Genomic DNA, 19,428 nt, shown 5'->3' with positions numbered 1-19,428 from the left:
TTTACCAAATCTGGTGTGTAAGGTATAAATTGAAATTAGGTCAGGTGAAGAGGTGAGAGAGGTGTGTATTAGGCAGGGGCAATTGCAAATGCAAAGGCCCTCAGACAAGAAAGAGGGGGCGGAAATAATAGAGATCTCTTGAGCAAGGGTTGGGGGAGGCTTCTATCACACATGGAAAGTCCAGAGCATGGGCCTGTGGTGCCAGACTCAGGGCAGCAAGACTCGTTCCAGGTGCTCCCATAGGTGGGGAGAGGACTTTGCATACACCGTTGGGCTGGGACAGGGCTGGCTGGGACAGGATGGGTATGGGACCCGCATATGAAGGTCTTCAGTGCCCACAGATGAGCAGTGAGGTGGTTTTGACTGCACCTTATAATGACCTAGGATGCTTTTCAAAACTACAGAGCTCTGGGCCCCGCCTCTGAGAATCCCCATCTGTCCCTCTCCACTGGGGATCAGTCCCATGTTCAAACATCTTCCCAGGTGATTGTAATGTGCCTCCAGCTTCCGCTTATTCCTGCGCCCGGGACTGGGCCCAGCGTGGGAGGCACTTTGAGATAAAGAAGGCCACAGGGAAAGTCAGCCCCAGCACTGGGAGGGCAGTAATTGCTGTAATCTCTGAAGGAATTTGTTGGCTTTCCTCAGAAGAGCAATTCTCATAACATTTACCAAAATGAAAATCCTGATTAATTCTGCAGGTTTATAGCTCCCCAGAGGCTGGAGAAAAAACATCTCTTGGCAACAGAAGCAAACTTTATTCTGGCAGCACAGACAATGCTGCACATACTTTCTGGAATTCCAATGCACCGCATCCCTGGCCTCAGGGACACTCAGCCATGGCCACTGCTCATGCTGCCACCCGGACCAAGGGCTTCCAGGGGCTCTTCGCCCTCCTCTTCCCAGTCTCCATGGTGTTCGGGCAGATGTGGCTTTTGTCAGCCCAGCATGTCTTCCTTTGGGGAACCACTTCTATGCCATTAAGTGCCGTTCAGATAGGTTGTCCACGATCATTAACCCCACCTCTGCCTGTAGGGACGCCATCCAGGAGTAGCCAGTTATGGTAGTATGATCCCAAGAGGTTGCATGGAATTCAAAAAGGGCCAAACAGCACTGTTTACTTCTTTTTAGGGTTAATATATGGATAATGGTAAAGTTTCTCCTGAAGATGCTAAGCTAGAAAATGTGAGTCTGGATTTGTCCTCACACTGTGTGGAGAACAAAGCCAGAGAGGGAGGGAGGGTGGGAGAGAGAGAGAGAGAGAGAGAGAGAGAGAGAATGAGAGAGAATTTTGCCAACAATAGGCCTGGTTCCAGGCCTCCAGCTCTGGAGCTTTGAGTCTCGTGAGCTCTCGCTGCACCTGTTTAGGGTTAAGCTTTTTGGAGTTGGGTTCTGTCTCTTGCAACAAGAAGGTCTGGACTAACACAGCCGGTTTTTTGGTTTCTCATCGACCTCAGGAGAAGGTGGAGGCGTGGGGAATGCACTGGAGAGTGAGGCAGGCGTGGTCAAAGAGTTTGTGAGGCAGCTGTCCCTGCGAGGTCCAGGTGTCCGTCTCGGGGTCGTAGCAGTCAAAGGAGGCCGAGTCCTCGATGCGGCAGTCCGTGGTCAGCCGCCGGCCGCCCGTCACGTAGAGCTTGTTCCCCATCACCGCCGCCCCGTGGTGCATCCTCCGGTCTTTCATGTCCGCACATTTGACAAATTTGTTGGACTGAGGGTCATAAGCCAGAATCCTCCTTGTGTAACCTGAAAGCCAAGTGGTACAGCAGCAAGGTCAGCATTGCTCATCTGGGAGTGGAGGTCAGCGGTCTGGGTACGTGTCTGATCTCTGCCCTCGCCTAACACTGAGGCTGGAATCTGAACTACAGCGTGGAACGTTAACCTGTATCCTGCCCAAGGTTTAGTGTGCCGCAGGGATGGGGTTTGGCCTCTGCATCCCTAACCCCAAGTTAAGGCAGCATATGGCCCGTTTTCGATGGGGAGCAGCCTCCTGATTCCAGTGACTTTCTCAGCCTCACTGGCTTCTTCATCCCGCTCACACGCCCACTCCAGAGCTACCACAATCCAAAGAAGGAACCTTTGGGAACTCATGGGTCCCCCCGACAGCCTTATCAGGTGGGGCCCTCTGAGGATCTCCATTTTACAGATGAGCAAACTGAGGCACAACAGAGTAATAACTTGCCAAAGAGTATCCAGCCAGGGAGTGGCAGAGGCAGGATGTGAACCCAGATCTGTTGGACCCCCAAACCAGTCCTCTTAACCACGACACTACACTGTGATTACAGAGGAATGATCCATCAGTAGCTAATGTTAACAAGAGCAAACGTGTTTTGAGTATTTGCCACGTGTCTGGGACCATGCCACGTGCTTTCAATACGTGAGTATGTTTTATTATCACAGCAACTCTGTGAAATAAGGCATTATTTCATTCCTGTTTACAGAAAATGACAGGGAGAAACTTCTGGAGGGGAAAAGAACTTTGTCAAGTTGTCCACACTCCCTCAGCCAGAGGGATGTGATTTTACAGACAGTCTTGGAGAACAACGTCCGTCTATTAGTGACCCTTTTTCCATGGCCGATGCCAAGTTGTGCCCAGCCTGGCGATCCTCTGCTCAGACTCACCTCCCACGATGACAATCCGCTCCCCAAGCACCACTGCGGGGGCACACACATTCTTGATCATTCTCGTCTCCATTTTGAACCACGTGTTTCTGGAAATGTGATAAACCTGAGGGGGAGATATAATCATGGCGCTGTATTTTAAAGTGATATTTTCAAAAGACAGAAGTAGTAATGAAGCCCCGGAAGGTGTGGCTCAGTTGGTTGAGCATCTTCCCATGCAGCGAGACGTTCAATTCCCTGTCAGGGCACATGCCTGGTTTGTGGGCTCAATCCCCAGTGGGGTGTGTGTAGGAAGCAACCGATCGATGATTGATGTTTTTCTCTCCATCAATGTTTCTCTCTCCCTCTCCTTTCCTCTCTCTCTAAAATCAATAAAAACACATTTAAGAAAACATGGTCCTCTTTAAAAAGTAGTAATGAAAGGGTGAAATGGGAGAGATTTTTCCAATTTTTAGAATGTAGGTATATTACTATCAATAAAAAATATAATTAAATAACAGAAAGAAGAATATTACTAGAAATTGGTCTTCATGTGACCCCCATGAGATCAGAGGCTGTGTTTCTATAAAATGGACCAAGAGTTATGCATTGTAGCATGTGTTTGCTTTCCTTGCTCGGGACAATTTTTTCTTTTAATGATAAATGGAGCTACTTGATGGTCATGAAACCAGTGCTTTTTCGGTTATTTTCATTTCTAGCTCATGTTTAAATGTCTAATTGTTCCAGTGTATCCGGGAGGGTCTTGGAGCCAAGAGCAAGTCTGGGGCTACGTGAGGAAGGCTTTTGGACAGCTCATGCTCGAGAATCATTAGAACCATATACAACATGAAGCACGAGGAAAGGCAAACAGAGCACAGAGATGGGCTGCACTCGGAAACAGAGCAAATCAGGATCCCCAGAACTTGTTTTCCTGGTAATTTTATCATTTTAAAGTTCAAATATCAAATGTAAATTAGTTCATTACTGGCAGAATTTAGCACAAGAGAGATAGAATGGACTTCATATAAGAAAACAGGAGCAGTCCTAACCAGTTTGGCTCAGTGGATAGAGCGTCGGTCTGCGGACTGAAGGGTCCCAGGTTCGATTCTGGTCAAGGGCATGTACCCTGGTTGCAGGCACATCCCCAGTTGGGGGTGTGCAGGAGGCAGCTGATCGATGTTTCTCTCTCATTGATGTTTCTAACTCTCTCTCTCCCTTCCTCTCTGTAAAAAAAGAAAAAAAGAAAAAAGGAGCAAAAGTATTCATTTATAGAGGAAAATTGCTCAGTATTATTCACTGGAAATTCTTCCTATGTAAAATATAATTGCCATCATATAAAGGCCTTATTATTTTTTAAAAATCAGTTTACCAAATTTTATCATCACAACCATCCAATGAAGTAGGTAATATTACTTACCCCCATTTTCAGATTAGACATTGAGGTTCAGAGAGGTTAAGTGACATTCCCAAAGTCACACAGCTAGAGTGAGAAGAAGAGCTGGTCTGGTTGAGTCCAGAGTCTATGTTCTTCACCTTTACATTCATGGTTGTATCTGACGTACCTTTGTATATATGAACCTTACACAAAATAATTCATAAATGGATAAAATCTTGTTGAAATTAAACTTCCTTCCTCCCTCTCTTTCTTCCTTCTTTCCCTTCTCCCCCCCCCACTTCCCTGCAGATGACAAGTGTGTATGTGTGTGTTATGTGAGTATTTATATGTGTGTGTTTGTGTGTGTGCATGTGGAGGGGGTACACACTTATGCACTTACATGATGAGAAGGACCAGCCATTTACCTGGATAAGGCGCACAGGGTTCTGCATAATGTCCTCTCCCCCAAAAAGGTAGAGTCTTTGGTCTTTCACAGCAACTGCAGGGTGCAGAACCCCCACTGGCATGCTGGCCATATGCTCCCAGGCATTGCAGATGCTGTCATATCTCTCCATGGAGCCCAAGACCTCCTGCCCTTCTCCAATCCCCCCGATGGAGAAGATGAAGTTCTTATTGGAGGTGCTTCTGTGGGAGTAGCGGGCCGCCAGCATGGGCTGTCCCAGCCTCCACTGATTGAGTTTCAGGGAGAAGATGTAGACGTGGCGACTGGGCTCACTCTTCTCTGTGCCCACGGCCATGCCTCCCAGCACATAGACGCTGCGGTGCAAGGCAACGGCTGCGGCCTTGTAGAGCCGGGTGGGGAGTTTGGCGAGGCTCCGCCATTGGCCTGTCTGTCTATGGTACAGCAGAACGTCCCTGGTGGTCTGCTGGTTGTCCTTCCTCCCACCCAAGAGGATGAGGAAGTCTTGGTAAGAGTTCCTTGGGGGCACGTGCCATGGAGGTTGGAGGTCTGGGGCACTGGTGGTGCCATACAAAGAAAACATCTGCCTCCTGGCCATCTCCAAGATGATCTGGCATGAGGGCGAGGACTGAAGGAGGGCATCGTTGGCGATGAAGTGGTGGAAGAAGGCCGGGTGGATGTACGGAAGCCTGACGAGCTTGAACAGTTCCTGCATGTATCGCTTCCGGGTCTGGAGGTCATGCTTGACCCAACCCATAAAGGCCTCAAACACCTTTTCCTCCTCCCCGCACAGCCCATCGTCCCCCAGGTAGTCTCTCAATTCCAAGGCACAGAGCTCCTTCAGGTCAGCGGATGCGGCCACCTCTGGGAAGTACGTCAGGGCCACCTCCCTGGCCGTCTTCTTGAGGGTCTCGCAGCTGAGGATCTCCGAGAGTCTGATCATGCCCAGGCAGTTGCTGGGGGTCAGCTGGCTCTGCAGGTAGGAGGAGCAGGCCTCAAAGAGCTTGGGGTACTGCAGCATGGAGGCAGCCTCCAGCAAGGGCAGAACGTTCTCAGCCGTGATGGGCACCTCCCCCGTGTACACATACAGGACGAGCTGCTCCAGGGTCGTGGAGTCGATGCCTCTCAGCTGGACCTTGGCCTCCCCGCTCTCCCGGAAGTTGCTGCAGAACATGGCCCGGAAGTAGGGGCTGCTGGAGGCCAGCACGTTTCGGTGGCAGGGGACCTCCCAGGCCCCAACACAGATGATTACATCCGTCAGGATTCCGCTTTGTCTTAAGTCATTGAGCTGCCTCAACAAGTCAGAGGAGAAGTCGTGGTCTTTGAAGAGCAGCCCATCTGCTGACTCCTTGTCCATCCTGCAAAGAAGGGGGGTGAAGGGGAGTTCCAAGAGGGAGCATGTGCTGGAGGGTTTAGCTGTTGCAGCTCGGAGACTTAGAGCATCTGTGTCCACTCACCAGTGCCTGTGGGTATGGCCAAGAATATCGCTTAGTGAAGATTGCAGAGGGAGGCCACCCACACTCCAGACCCCACAGCCGACACCTCTCTTTTTGGTTATGATTGCTCTGAAAGGTAACAGGCAAATAACATCTTCAGATAATCTGAGAAAAAAACAAGCAAACAAAAACAACGAAGGTTGTAGGAAGTTACTGATTGTCGGGGGCTGAAATGTTAGCCGGAAGCAAAATAAACAGCCCGTGCACTTGACCAGCGGAAGTCTGTGAGCCTTTCTCCAGATTCTCAGCCTTCTGTTATTTAGTGAACTCATCTCAGCATCTTTCTGGGTGTTAGTCATTCCCCAAGCTTGTCATTCGGGGGGGTGTGGCCCTCTGGTAACCAGACAGAAACGAGGGATGAAAAGGGACTTTTGCAATACATTTATTGAAACATGACTTCACAAATTCGTTAGGGTTTTGTTTTAAAGATGGGATAAATAGAAAGCAGAGCCCCAATAATACCCTGGGCGGGGTGTATTGCTCGACACCTGGCAGTCCACCTGCAGAAGAGGGAAACGTTAGAGACATTTACCTTGTTTGGCTGCAGTGATAGCCACCGATGCCTCGTCCGACTGGTCCCGCCGGAGTTTCCACCTCTGGCTCCAAGTGAAACCATAAACCTGGGCCTTTCCTTCAGTTGACAAATGGTTGGTCCTGGGAGAGTTCTGGATTTGTTTATGCTACAGGCGCTTTCACAGTTTTCTAGAGCTTTGTGACAGAACTGCTGGGCAGGGAGACGGTGTATACATTCCAGGGCTAAGAATAGCTGCATATGTATTTTCCACTGTTGGGACATGTGACTTTCCAGTTGCCTTTTGCAGCAACCCCAGGGCTGGCAGGGCCGCGCATGCCCACATGCCTTGTTTCCTTGGCAAGTGTTTACATAAATAGATCTGAAGGGACGGCTTCTCTCAGAGAAGACTTTGCTGCCTGCTTGGAAACATCCTGAAGTGCCTGGGAATCCTAGATGTTTGTAAACAGGTTGCTGGGGCCTGGGATCGTTACTGACGATAGTTCTGGGCACGTGGAAGGTGGTGGATGGTCACAAGGGAAGCCAGAATGTGGGGTGCTGTTTAATGGGTTTCTATTTCCACCGGAGTGGCAGGATCATTGGCGAAGGCTGTGATTGCCTCCTCCAGGCTCTGAGATGATGGGATCCATGACAAAAGCTGTTTTGAATATGTGTGAAGCATCCCAGGGGTTCCAGACTCTGGGAGACCAAACCTTTGTTGGTTCTCCTGACCCTAGAGCAGGGGTGGGCAAACTTTTTGACTCGAGGGCCACAATGGGTTCTTAAACTGGACCGGAGGGCCGGAACAAAAGCATGGATGGAGTGTTTGTGTGAACTAATATAAATTCAAAGTAAACATCATTACATAAAAGGGTACGGTCTTTTTTTTTTTTAGTTTTATTCATTTCAAACGGGCCGGATCCGGCCCGCGGGCCGTAGTTTGCCCACGGCTGCCCTAGAGGCTTCTGTCTTAAAGTGGTGAGGGCAGCTGTGCTCTCTGCATCATACTGTCTCTCCCAGACACGAGCGGACTGTTCTTCAGTTATTCTTTTTATAGGTCTGGCTTGCTTTTCTGTTTTACTTTTCTTTTTTTCTCCTTTTAGAAAGGCTTGAGCTAGAGGCAGGAGGCAAGGTTTATTGCTCCAGGCTGTTCCAGACAGAGAGAGAAAGAGGGAGGGAGGGGAAGAGAGAGATGGAGGTGGGGAGAGGGAGAAGCAGCAGCAGAGGGAGATGGGGGTGGGTGGGGAGAGAGAGAGAAAGAGAGAATGGAGAAGGAGGAGGGAGAGAGGGTGGCAGGGAGGGAGGGAGGGAGGGAAGGAGAGGGGAAGGGAGACGAAGGGAAGCAGGAAGAGAATGATGAGGTGATGGAGTAAGCGTTAGTCATCAAATGTAAGAATCAGAACCAGGACGGAAGGTTATAGAACCACCAGGACGAGTAAAAAGGACCTAGGTCTCTCCTGCTCCCATGTCCAGAGGGTTCCTGGTTGGGGATACCAGCAGCGAGTGGCCGGGAAGCCGGTCTTTCCTTTTCGGTCTTGCCTGGACTATTGCAACATCCTCCCAAGCCAAATGTTCCCTTTGTTCCAAGTTTCTCTCCCTCCAATACACCCTCTCTGTCACCACCATTGTAACCCAGGAGAAGGCAAACCAGAACCTGCCGGTCCCCTACATCATGCCCTTCAATGGCTCCTGTGTCTGCAGGATGAAGTCCAGACTGTTTAGCAGGAAACAGAGTGGTTTCCTGATACCTCCCACTTAAATTTTTTATGCTAGCTCCATCAGACAACTCGCAGATGCTTGTATGTGTCCGGTCCTGGTTGGGAAGGCTGGACTGACCTGGCCTTAGGACACCCCAGGGCAGGATGGAAGGAGTGTCTTTCATTCATAGTTGCATGGATCAGCCCCAAAGAGTCCAGAAGGTCAATAGCCACCAAGTATATCCTTAATATGTCATTGGGGCCAGGGCCTCGGGGCCAGAATTAGGAGTAGAAGACCTGAGCCACGGGGGTCAGAGACCTATGGAGATACACCCATTAATTAGAATCCTTGAGGAAATGGGGCAAGGAGCTGAATGTCCTCATTTATTTAGGTTCCCATACATTCAGACCCCAAACTCCCAAAGAAGCACATAAAGTTAAGACAAAAAAAGTCTGCACAGTTTCTCTCCTGGCTGAGTGTGCTGGGCCCGGATTCCCATGGAAGGGCAGGCTGGTTCAGGTCAGCAGCAGGTCTGACAGCTGCAGGCAAGGAGGCCACCAACATGCTCCACCACGCATGTCCAGGCCCCGTCCTCCTATCGCCATCGGGACAAGATGTAACTTTCACACTAACCAGTGAACCATGGCAGTCGGTCCCAGGGAGCTGTGTTTCAAGAACGTGCAGAGCAGACCTGCACCTACAGGGCTGAGAGCTCCTCGAACACTGGAAGGCTTGTTGTCCTTGTTGTCTTGCGAGTATCTCCCATTCCCATCGGTAGGTGAAGGAGAAGAAGGGGGAGCAGACAAATAAGGCCTCAGTGGACTGGATCATGAAAAGCTGTAGGAAGGAACTTGCCTCTTGCTATGTGATTTAAAAACCTATCTATGTATGTGAGTTCCTGCCTGCCGGTGTCTGCATCTGTGTGGCTGGGTGTGTTTTTTGACCAGCTTGTGCAAAGCTGAGCAAGGACTTTGTACTTCAGACAATGGCCGAAAGGCGGCCTGCTCCTTGATTCTGGTGTTGCCATGACGACCGTGCTCCGAGAACTAAAAGCCTAACCCTGTGTTTACTAGGCCAGTATTGCAAATGACAGCACAATGTCTTCATATTTTTCCCCCTAGGAAGGGTAAGGGAAATAAAGACCAACAGAGATAACAACAGGACTGTTAGTGGGTTGTTGGTATACAACCTGCTGTCAGGCCCCCTTCCTCCCTGAGAACTGCATCCTGACCCGATACATCATTTATGCCACAGATGAGCTTTCTGGGCTCTAAATCAAATTGGAAGAAAAAAATAATATCAAAGATGCATTCTTGCTCTCTCATTTTAACACTGCGAGTCACCAAGAATAATACATTGCCTTGGCCTCCCTGCTCCCCAGCAGGCACTCCTGGTGGTGAGGTGGGCCTTTAGGCAAGAATATCCTCCCTCCAGGCCACTGAGGCATGATTTGGCAATTTTATGCTGGAGTATAGAAGGTGGATGACCTACAGAGAGATGTCTGTTGAGAGGGTGAACTTTACTCCCAGATGTAGCATTAATTAGACTCCCTTGGGGAAATGTGAATTGAGCAAGGTAAGGGTCTAATTAACTAAGAGTCCGCCCGTCCATCCATCCATCCATTGAATAAGACAAGGTCCCTTGCCCTGTGGTACTTACCATAAGGGAAGTAGGGAAGGTAGACAAATAATTTAAGTGTCGTAAGTGTTATGAAGGGATGCCTTTCTCAACCTCCTCCTTCCCAAGTCACCCCTGTCCCACCATGAATTCTAAGTCCTCTAGAAAGAGAATCATATACAAGCTCTCATATCAGGCTGAGTTTTAGTCATGTGTTTTCATCTTTCTCTCCTGGATTGTAGCTCCTTGAGGGCAGGAAAAAGTCTAAACTCCTGCCCCATATTAGGAAAGGCAGAGAATGGAATTTGTTGACAGAGATTGACACTGGACACTATTGGCTTACTTTTGCCTTTTCCAGACTGTATATATTTTTACAAGTGGCTTTCTTTTAAGTTTTTATGACACATTTTTTAAAAAAATATATTTTACTGATTTTTTACAGAGAGGACGGGAGAGGGATAGAGTGTTAGAAACATCGATGAGAGAAATATCGATCAGCCGCCTCCTGCACCTCAACCACTGGGGATGTGCCCTCGACCAAGGTACATGCCCTTGACCAGAATCGAACCCGGGACCCTTCAGTTCTCAGGCTGACGCTCTATCCACTGAGCCAAACTGATGAGGGCTGACACATTTTTAATCTATGTTTTCCTAGTGATCAAAAAAAAGTTAAAAAAAAATCTTTCAACTTCCTGATAGGAAACAGAATCTGAAATACTTTTTACTTCTTTCTCCCTGGTTTTTGTAAAGATAACCTGGAATTTGGCTCAGTTTGTTGTCATCAAATCATTTTATATACTATATCTTATTTTTTAAGAATGACTTTTTGCTTTTGCTATTTGCTTTTGAATCATATTTACAACTATTATTTAAACTTAGCTCCATACTTGGCTGATTTACATTTGCACTGCCAGTTCTGTTATGCCGCACTTTCCCATTCTTACGTGCTTAACTCTGACCCTTCTTTTGATTAACTGAAGTTCCTTCACTCATAATATTCTTTTTTTGGAAGAATAGGGGACAGGTGCATTTTTCTGAATCCTTCCTTATCCAAGGTTCTCTTTTCCTACCATCTACAAACAACAGCTTGGCTGGGTATGATAGTTTAGGATCAAATTTTTTTTTTATTATAAACTTCCAGTTATAAATAAATCAAGGGGATGTGATGTACAGCATGGTGACTATAGTTAATAATACTGTATTGTATATTTGAAAGTTGCTAAAAGAGCAGATCTTAAAAGTTCTCATCACCAAAAAAAATGTTATAACTGTATGGTGACAGATGCTAACTTACTTATTGTGGTGACTCCTTAGCAATATATACAATTATCAAATCATGTTGTATATCTGAAACTAATATAAAGTTATATGTCAATTATATCTTAATTAAAAATAATAAATAAATTTTTTTTCAAAATTTTCTGAAAGTCACCCACATTATTCTGGAAAAACTGCAGTGCTACAGAGAAGTTTAAGAATTGACTGGTTTATGACTTTTTGATTCTTAAAATTATTTTTTCTTTTTTAAAATATATTTTTATTGATTTCAGAGAGGAAGGGAGAGGGAGAGAGAGATAGAAACATCAATGATGATAGAGAATCATTGATTGGCTGCCTCCTGCACGCCCCCTACTGGGGATCAAGTCCACAACCCAGGCATGTGCCCTTGACTGGAACTGAACCTGGGACCTTTCAGTCCACAGGCCAATGCTCTATCCACTGATCCAAACCAGCCAAGGCAAAATTATTTTTCCCATTAATTAAAAAACATTGCCAGGATATGTCCAGGTATCTGCTCTTTTTAAAAAATTAAATTTTGCCTGTAAAACATAGCTATTGATTTGTTAACTTTGGCCTTTACTCAGCCTAAGAATTATATCTTTAATTATTACTTCAATTGTAGTTCTCTTTTTAATGAATAATATATATATTTTTAACTTGGCCTCCTCTTCTAAATCATTATCTCTTTTTAAATATTTACTTGCTTATCCTTTCCTCCTGCATTCTAGAACATTATCCCAAATTTACCCTTTACATCATTGGTGTACTTTTCCATAGGGTTAGGTTTCTTTTTTGCTGTTTCCAATGCATATTTGAAATATGTTATTGCATTTTTATTCCTCCAAAATAATCCCACAATTCATCTAGCTTTCTTTCTGGCTCAGTTTGATTTCTAGAAATTTCTGCTTATTTTATAAAAGGAATGTCTTTTGCCTGGCCAGTGTGCTCATTGGTTGAGCATCAACCCATGAACAAAGAGGTCCTTGGTTCAATTTTCCATCAGGGCACATGCCTGGGTTGTGGGCTCGATCCCCAGTAGAAGGCATGCAGGAGGCATCTGAATGATGTCGCTCTCTCATCAATGTGTTTCTATCTCTCTATCCCTCTCCTTTCCTCTCTAAAACTAACTATACACACATACACACTCACACATCCTATATAATAAAAGCCTAATATGCAAATTGCCCCCTCGGGCGGGAGTTGGACCCACCAGTTCGATTGCTCGCTATGATATGCGCTGACCACCAGGGGGCAGCATGGAATGAAGGACAAGGGGGCAGCATGGAATGAAGGAAGGCCCCAGCCAGCAGCCAGCAGCTGGGGGAAGGAAGACCCTGATCAGTCCTGATCGCAGGCCAGGCCTAGGGACCCTACCCATGCACAAATTTCGTGCACTGGGCCTCTAGTACAGTGTTTGCCAAACTTTCGGACCTCACAGACTACCAGTGGTCTGCGGACCACCGGTTGGCAACTGCTGCTCTAATATATATATATCTTTTTTTTTTCTATTGATGCTGAAGTTTTTGAAAAAATTTCTTCTGGAGTATTTTCCCATAGTCTGGCTCTTTTCTTTCTTTATTCATCTTTGTGTGAACGATTTATGCAGACCCAGTGATGGCCAAACAATAGACTGTATAGCATGCCTTAGGAACCACTAACTATCCCTTTGGGTGCTATTGAATATCCTTCCTACATCTATAGTTGAAGGGATAGTTGGCTGCTTTTCCCACTTCCTAGCTCCATTCCCAGGGGTCCTGTGGCATCCATGAAGCTTGACTCTACGGGATTAAGATGTACTTTTCTTTTGTCTCCAATGCATGAAAAACTATAACCCCAACTATCTAACAAATGCCCCTAACAGGATCTCCCCCACAGCTTTCTAAACTTATTTATGATGATTCCATTTTACCCTCAGGATCCACAGGACCCTGGCAGGGATGCTCCTCAATCTTCCACATTTTGCCCTGTTGCTTGCTTCAGAGTTGCGTTCTCTAAAACAGTGGTTCTCAACCTTCTGGTCCTTTAAATACAGTTCCTCATGTTGTGACCCAACCATAAAATTATTTTCGTTGCTACTTCATAACTGTAATGTTGCTACTGTTATGAATCATAATGTAAATATCTGATATGCAGGATGGTCTTAGGCGACCCCTGTGAAAGGGTCGTTCGACCGCCAAAGGGGTCACGACCCACAGGTTGAGAACCGCTGCCCTAAAAGGATATGGTACGACTGTGTGGGGTGCATATGTGTGTCTAAAACTGTACTCTGGCTGTTTCAAAAGGTATCACCCATGTAGTAGAGGATAGATGGCCAATTTTAAGATTGGTCTATTATCTGGGTCTTTGAGTCAAGGAGCAGTAGTGTAGAAGAAATGAACTCTCTCTTTACTGACTTTCAAAGAACTGGATCTCCTTTGTACCATAAGGTAAAACATGAATAGGTCACTTGCTATTTCTTTCAAACCAATTGTATCTGCTTCTGATATCGGGTTGATTCTCATAATGGGTTATAATCAGTCCTAATTTTCTGAGGTGTGGTGAGTATTCACCATTCCTCGTAAATTGTTTTTGGTGAGAAATAAATGCTACTAAGGAGACACTGTATTAGCTTCATACCTTGTTATTGAAGTTCAGTCCTCAGACCTGCCAGGGATTCAGAAGCCTCTTGGATAAAGGCTTCCCTTGCCATCTCTTTCTTTCTTCTACATCTGAATAATCAAAAGGCAAAAAAAAAAAAAAAGAGTGGGCCAAGGCAAACATGGTTGATTTGGTAACCCCCATTCCTAGGGAAGCGTGCCCAAGTCTCCAGGGCTTTGGGTAAGGTAATAGGAAGTATCCTCTTGTGTTTTCCATTCCAATGGGCAGGCCAGCACAGGCCATAGCATTTCAGACATGAGCTGGAGGTTGGGGAGTCTACTATTTAAACTCTTTGTAACACCTATTGCATTGTCAGTTGTCCAAAGGCATTGCACAATATTGGTAGTAATTATAGCAACCAGAAACTGCCTTTCCACCCAGGAGATGTGCACATTACTCCTATTGTCATCTCCAGAATTTTCTTCAACACAGGTGCCCGGAGGAAAACTTTGTTTGTGGCTCCCAAAGTAGAACATTATACAATGGAGGTGGAGGAGTAGCAAACTGACAGCATAACTGACATTCCAGTTGTCAGTGAACGTTCCTCCAGAAATGGTTGTATAAGAATAGTAACAAGGATGATCTTTTTTTGAAATTAGGAGATCCACCGGGGCATACCAACTCATTATTTCCCAAAATTACTGAACATCTTCTACACACCTACTGTATCCCCTGCTCATGGAATGTATTTGGAGAGACACACAAAGATCTCATTTTTACCAGACCATATACTAGTCCTCTCTACCTGAAAAACGCCTCCTTCCCTATTTAGAGCAGATAATGAATTAGATAACAATGGGGAGGGAAGTGCAGAGGAGAAGGTGAAAAGATTGTTCCAGAAGGTGTTATAAAAATGTAAATTATGCCTAGAAAGAATGTGCCAGTCCTGTGATTAGTTTGTCAGATAAGCTAGTTGGGGTCTGAGAAGGGGCACCTTAGGTAAATAGAGCAACACCAAACCTGGGATGGTGGTGATGTATTAAGCTGATGCTTTTCTTTTATTTTTTAAAAAAAGAATTTTATTGATTTTTAGAGAGAGAGAGAGGAAGGGAGAGGGATATATAGAGGGAAACAACGATGAGAGAGAATCATCAACCAGCTGCCTCCTGCACGCCCCCTACTGGGAATCAAGCCTGAAACCTGGGCATGTGCCCTGATCCAGCATCAAAACAGTGACCTTTCAGTACATAGCATGATGCCCAGCCAACTGAGCCACACCAGCCAGGGCAGGTGGTGCTTTTCTTAGAACACTGTTTCTGGGCAGAGAGAAGGTCAGACTTGGTGTTACCGCTGAATGGGCAGAGGAAAGGGTGTCGAAGACAAACTTGCTTGCTTCACAGCAATGCCTGAGGTTGCCCGAGAACCTTTGCAAAACATTTCCTTCCAGTGCATCACACAAGGGGCTCAGATGTTCTGATTTAGGCGGAACAGACCTTTCCCACTGGACATTTGCCCGTGAACGTTCTGCCTGTGGTCACTCCCTAGGCTGTGTTCCCCTGCTGCTCCCCTGCTATCTCCCCATCTCATTTTCTCCTCTTGCTCAGCCAACTTATTTCTGTTTACAAAACCAATATCCTGTTATCTCTTCTATTATCACATCTCATGAGCGCTTTCCTGGACTTAACTGGTTCCAGCCTTTTCCCGTTCTTTTCTTGGGGGCAAGGAGAGAGCTGAAGGGAAGCCAGGCTTCCCCCCCAGGTCAATTTGCTTATGAAATAAACCATGAGTCAATAATCCAGAATGGCTCTTTTTCTCATCTGTCTGAGGGCCCAGGCTGTCCATTTCCAACTGTTACATAAAGGAAGAAAAGCAGTCTTTGAACAGACCTAATGCTACCATTTCCATTCAGGTGCCTTGGAGCTGTTCCCTTAGGTGTGTGGTATAATCCTCAGGGTAACCCTGTGAGGCAGGTTTCATTCAGCTCGGGTCTTCGGTATAAATATGTCCCAAATATTGCACAAGACATATCCATGCCGAAATACTTTCTCAGCACATGAAATTCATATTTCAGTGTGTATCTTGAATTTTTATTTGCTAAATCTGGTAACCCTCCTTTAAACCCATGGTACCGATGAAGCTGTGTGACTTGCTCCGGGGATTTGCTTAGGATGCTAGATTCTTGCTCCTGTCTTTCTCCATAGACAACTGTCAAACGAGAGAGAGAGAGAGAGAGAGAGAGAGAGAGAGAGAGAGAGAGAGAGAAGAAAAGACAGAAAACACAATTTAAGGTAAATGAATGTGCTCTGGTTTCCTGCCATTTGCCATTTCATTAGACATTTTCACCTACAGTTAGGAGCTGCCTGGCAGCACTTAAATTCATTAGAGGGCACAGTGATGATCTGATACTTTGGCTGAATCCCGACCAGAATTTTGACCTTTATGAAAGGGACATGACAAAGCAGAGAGCCCAGAGGCCTTAGCATCCTCAACCATGAATGCCTGCCTTGGATTTGGCACTAAATCTACGAACCAGGTCACCTCTGTTAATTATTTTATGAGTTATAGTTTCTTTATAGAAAAGTTGAGAATGGGCCTGCTGACCTTCATTCCTCATGGGGCCATGCCATGTAGTATGGTACCTCATCTAATACCAGACAGACCTGGGTTTGAATCCCAGCTCTGCTACGTACTGGCTGTGTGACCTGGGCAAGTTACCCAATCTCTCCGTGCCTTGGTTTCCTTGTCTATGCAATGGAGATAATGCTAGTGCAAAATAGAATGAAGGCCGTGTGGTTTTGAGGTGAGGCTTACTAATTACTTTCATTGAAACAAACACTTAATTGGCAAGCTAGTCAACTCCTCCTATAAACAGCTCCAGTCAAGGGCTGTGAATGAATGCCTAGCTCTGTTCTAGGAGCAACTGGGGTACCAAAGAAGCAGAAAACCCAGTCTGTGCCCTAAAGGACCAATGAACCATATCCTATGGGAGGAGACCAGTTGAATCCGGGTGAAACAACAAGACAATAGAATTAGTGTGTGATGATTCAGTGCAAATTCAGGCACGATGCTGAAGAGGAATGAATAGTAACAATCATATCACAGGCTTTTAGAGCCATTGGAGTTCACCAAGGGCATTCACACACTTTTGAGAGGAGGAGTGGTCAGAATGAGGAGGGGCTGGACCTGGGAAGCTCCTTGGAAGAGGGGGTTCTTGGAAAAGTAATAGATTTGGATTGGAAGATGGCACCGCTCATGGGACAAGCCCAATGTGCAAAAGTGGGGGAGCTGGTGATATCAGCAGAACAGCAGCTGGGGACTTTGCACTTCCTGGAATGCTGTTCTCTTCAATATTCATGTGGCTGGCTTCTCAGAGTTCAGAACATTATTTCCTTGACCACCGAAAGTACCTTGCCCCCCCCCCCCCATCTCTCTATGCAGTGTCACCATCCTATTTTATTTTTTTATCACCCTTAAAAATATATCCTATTTATAATGTTTCATTGTTTATTCTCTGTCTCCCCTAATAGAAGGAAAGTCTCATGAGAACAAGAACCTGGGGCCCATAGTGGGTGCTCAATGAATATTTGTTGGAGGAACATATAAGCAGGTAGATAGGGCCTCGGGTGCTAGCCTAAGGATTAGGATTTTACAGAAAAGTAAGAGGCTTCAATAAAAGCTATGTAGAGGTATACTGCATATCCCCAGAAGGACCCTTCTGTGCCAAGAGTCAGTGACTGGTCCTTCTTTTCTTTTTGCTTCAAATGAGTCTGGGGGGGTGATGGGAGGTTTGGGGCATGTCGCTGGGTTTTGGAGCCTCCTCAACCTGCAGCTGTGTCGGGCACTGGTTCCCACCCTGGCTTCACATTCAAGCCCCTGGGGGAAATTGAGAATTTCCTAATTCCCGGGCTGTACTCCAGTCTAAGTCCAATAAAATCCAAGTCTCTGGGGAAATTCTGTAAGCTCTGCAACCGAGGGTGGGAACCTCTGTGCTAGACACCATTGACGTCTCTTATGGACTCCAGGCGTGATTAACTGGCCTATCTTACTCACTGTAAGAGATAAAGTAGACACTAATCACTTTTCTCCTGATCGGCCTCACACCCTGCCCAGAGGTGAAGTGCAGCCAGCTAAGTTCTCCGGTGCGTTTCTATATTTGATAACCTGTTTGGAATTAGCTGTACATATCCCTCCCCTGGGGTGGACCAGTTCTGGCCAGGCCTCTCATGCCATCCAGACGCAACATTATTTTGGGGCCTGGCAGCCCTGAGCTGGCTTCTGTTCTGCTGGCCCCATCAGCTGGCTCAGTCCCAGCCTCTACTTTCACTGCCCTTGTGGCTGTCACATCCCCCCAACTTCTGTTTATCATGTCCTCAGCAATGCTATGGACCTAGAGTGACTTACTGTGGTTGATATTATTTACGTCACACGAAAGATGCCAAGCTCGCGCCATTGCCAGCAGATCTCATGTCCCTGCTCCCCAGTTGGCCCGGGCTGAGGAGGCTGGAGAAGGTAGGTGATCTGAGGTCTCCCTCTTGGAAAGGGCTATTGACGATCCTTTACTCTTGAAACTTGCACTTGAATTCTCAGAACTTGAAACCGTTTTGCTGAGTGTCATCCTTCCTCCCCATCCGCTGTATGCCGATATGGATGTTAATCTTCTTGGGCTGCATGTGCAATGTGACCTCCGATGAAGCAGAACATCTGGGCAATTATCTATAGACCTGGTTCTAATTGCACTAATTGGAATAGAATTACTGGAGCTGCAGAGAGACCTGCTGCTGCCATCTGGGTTCTCAATGCCAAACAAGAGGCAACCAATCAGTAATTTAGGTGATGGATGCCCTGGAGCAGTTCAAGACCGATTTTGCTCATTAGCCAAATCTCTACTTGCCCTCTTCCTCTCCTCTCCACCCCCAGCATTTCCTTCAGAATGTGATTTTCATAAATCATGTGCCTTGTTTTGGAAACTATGAATAACGGCTGTAAACATAACATTGAATCTCCCTAATCTTTGGGTACCGGGAGAGTTAATCAATTAATTAGTCCTCCACTTAACAAATATGTTGAATGAGTCACTTGTAAACAAATCTTTATTTAGCACCTACTATGTGTCAGTCACTAGGGTCCAGGGGGATGGCAGACAATAGATAAGCAGAACAAATAAATCAATAAATAGGGATGAGTTGATGTGAGATCATAGTAAGTGCTGTAAAGGCAGCACTATGATTGAGAAGGGGGTGAAGGGAAAGACTATTTCTGAACTAGTGGCCAGGGAAGCCAAGGTGGTCAGAAATATTGAGAATTGCTCTGCATACTGGGGCTGGAAGGCTGAGTAAGATGGGGTCCTTGGTCCCACAGAGCTCCCAGTCTAGTTGGGAATATTAATAAAGAGAATAATGAAAAATAATATAGTAAGGTCTATGATGAAATTGTGTAAAAGAAAGAGCACAGAGGAAGTGACTAGCTACATGGGGTGGGGGCAGGCAAAGTGAGATTGGGATGCTCAAACTAAGACTGAAAGGACAAGTGGAAGTCAAAGGATAAAATTGGCTTGAGAAGGGGAAGAAGGAAATGGTGTGATGTATTCATCTAGTCAAGCACATTTTATTGAGCATCTACTAAGTACCAGGCATTGTTCTAGGAGTTGGGGCTATGGTGGTGAACAATGGAGAAAAAGTCCCTGACCTCCTAGCATTTACATCCTAATGGTGGCGTGGGATAGACAATGGATAAGTAAACAAGTAAAGTGATTTCAGATGGTGAAGGCAATCTATACTAGTATAAAAAGCCAGTGACCAGAACAACTGGTCGACTGGTCGCTGTGACGCCCACTGCAGCCTGCCAACCTCCCCTAGTC

At 46.1% G+C, this 19,428-nt stretch overlaps 1 protein-coding gene across 4 annotated transcripts; it reads right to left on the bottom strand.

Annotated features, from left to right (window-relative positions):
* Positions 1–739: 739 nt before the first annotated feature.
* On the bottom strand, positions 740–6,664 carry KLHL38 (kelch-like family member 38). Of its 4 annotated transcripts, none has more exons than XM_014532456.1 (5): positions 6,420–6,664; positions 5,849–6,220; positions 4,396–5,749; positions 2,617–2,722; positions 740–1,740 (listed from the first exon to the last, which is right to left on the bottom strand). In XM_014532456.1, exons 2-5 carry the CDS (start codon positions 6,184–6,186, stop codon positions 1,451–1,453), a joined length of 2,088 nt encoding a protein of 695 aa, XP_014387942.1. In that variant the 5' UTR covers positions 6,187–6,220; positions 6,420–6,664; the 3' UTR covers positions 740–1,450. The 4 variants fall into 4 exon arrangements, with proteins under 4 accessions (XP_014387942.1, XP_014387944.1, XP_014387945.1 ...); XM_014532458.1 differs by having other exon boundaries at positions 5,849–5,992; positions 6,420–6,516; XM_014532459.1 differs by having other exon boundaries at positions 5,849–5,956; positions 6,420–6,516.
* Between the last annotated feature and the right edge of the window lie 12,764 nt (positions 6,665–19,428).

Source organism: Myotis brandtii, unplaced genomic scaffold (assembly GCF_000412655.1).
Source record: "Myotis brandtii unplaced genomic scaffold, ASM41265v1 scaffold896, whole genome shotgun sequence".
Lineage (NCBI taxonomy): Eukaryota > Metazoa > Chordata > Mammalia > Chiroptera > Vespertilionidae > Myotis > Myotis brandtii.
The sequence above is the reverse complement of the archived record's forward strand: the minus strand, read 5'-3'. Positions and strand labels throughout refer to the sequence as shown.

Bases quoted from the DNA above. Each gene is read 5' to 3' on its own strand.
- KLHL38 (XM_014532456.1), bottom strand. From the start codon at position 6,186: ATGACTAACACCCAGAAAGATGCTGAGATGAGTTCACTAAATAACAGA. The intron at 2,723-4,395 runs GTAAATGGCTGG...TCTCCCCCTCAG, and splicing joins ACCCTGTGCGCCTTATCCAG to GTTTATCACATTTCCAGAAA. The intron at 1,741-2,616 runs GTGAGTCTGAGC...CTTGGCTTTCAG, and splicing joins GCGGATTGTCATCGTGGGAG to GTTACACAAGGAGGATTCTG.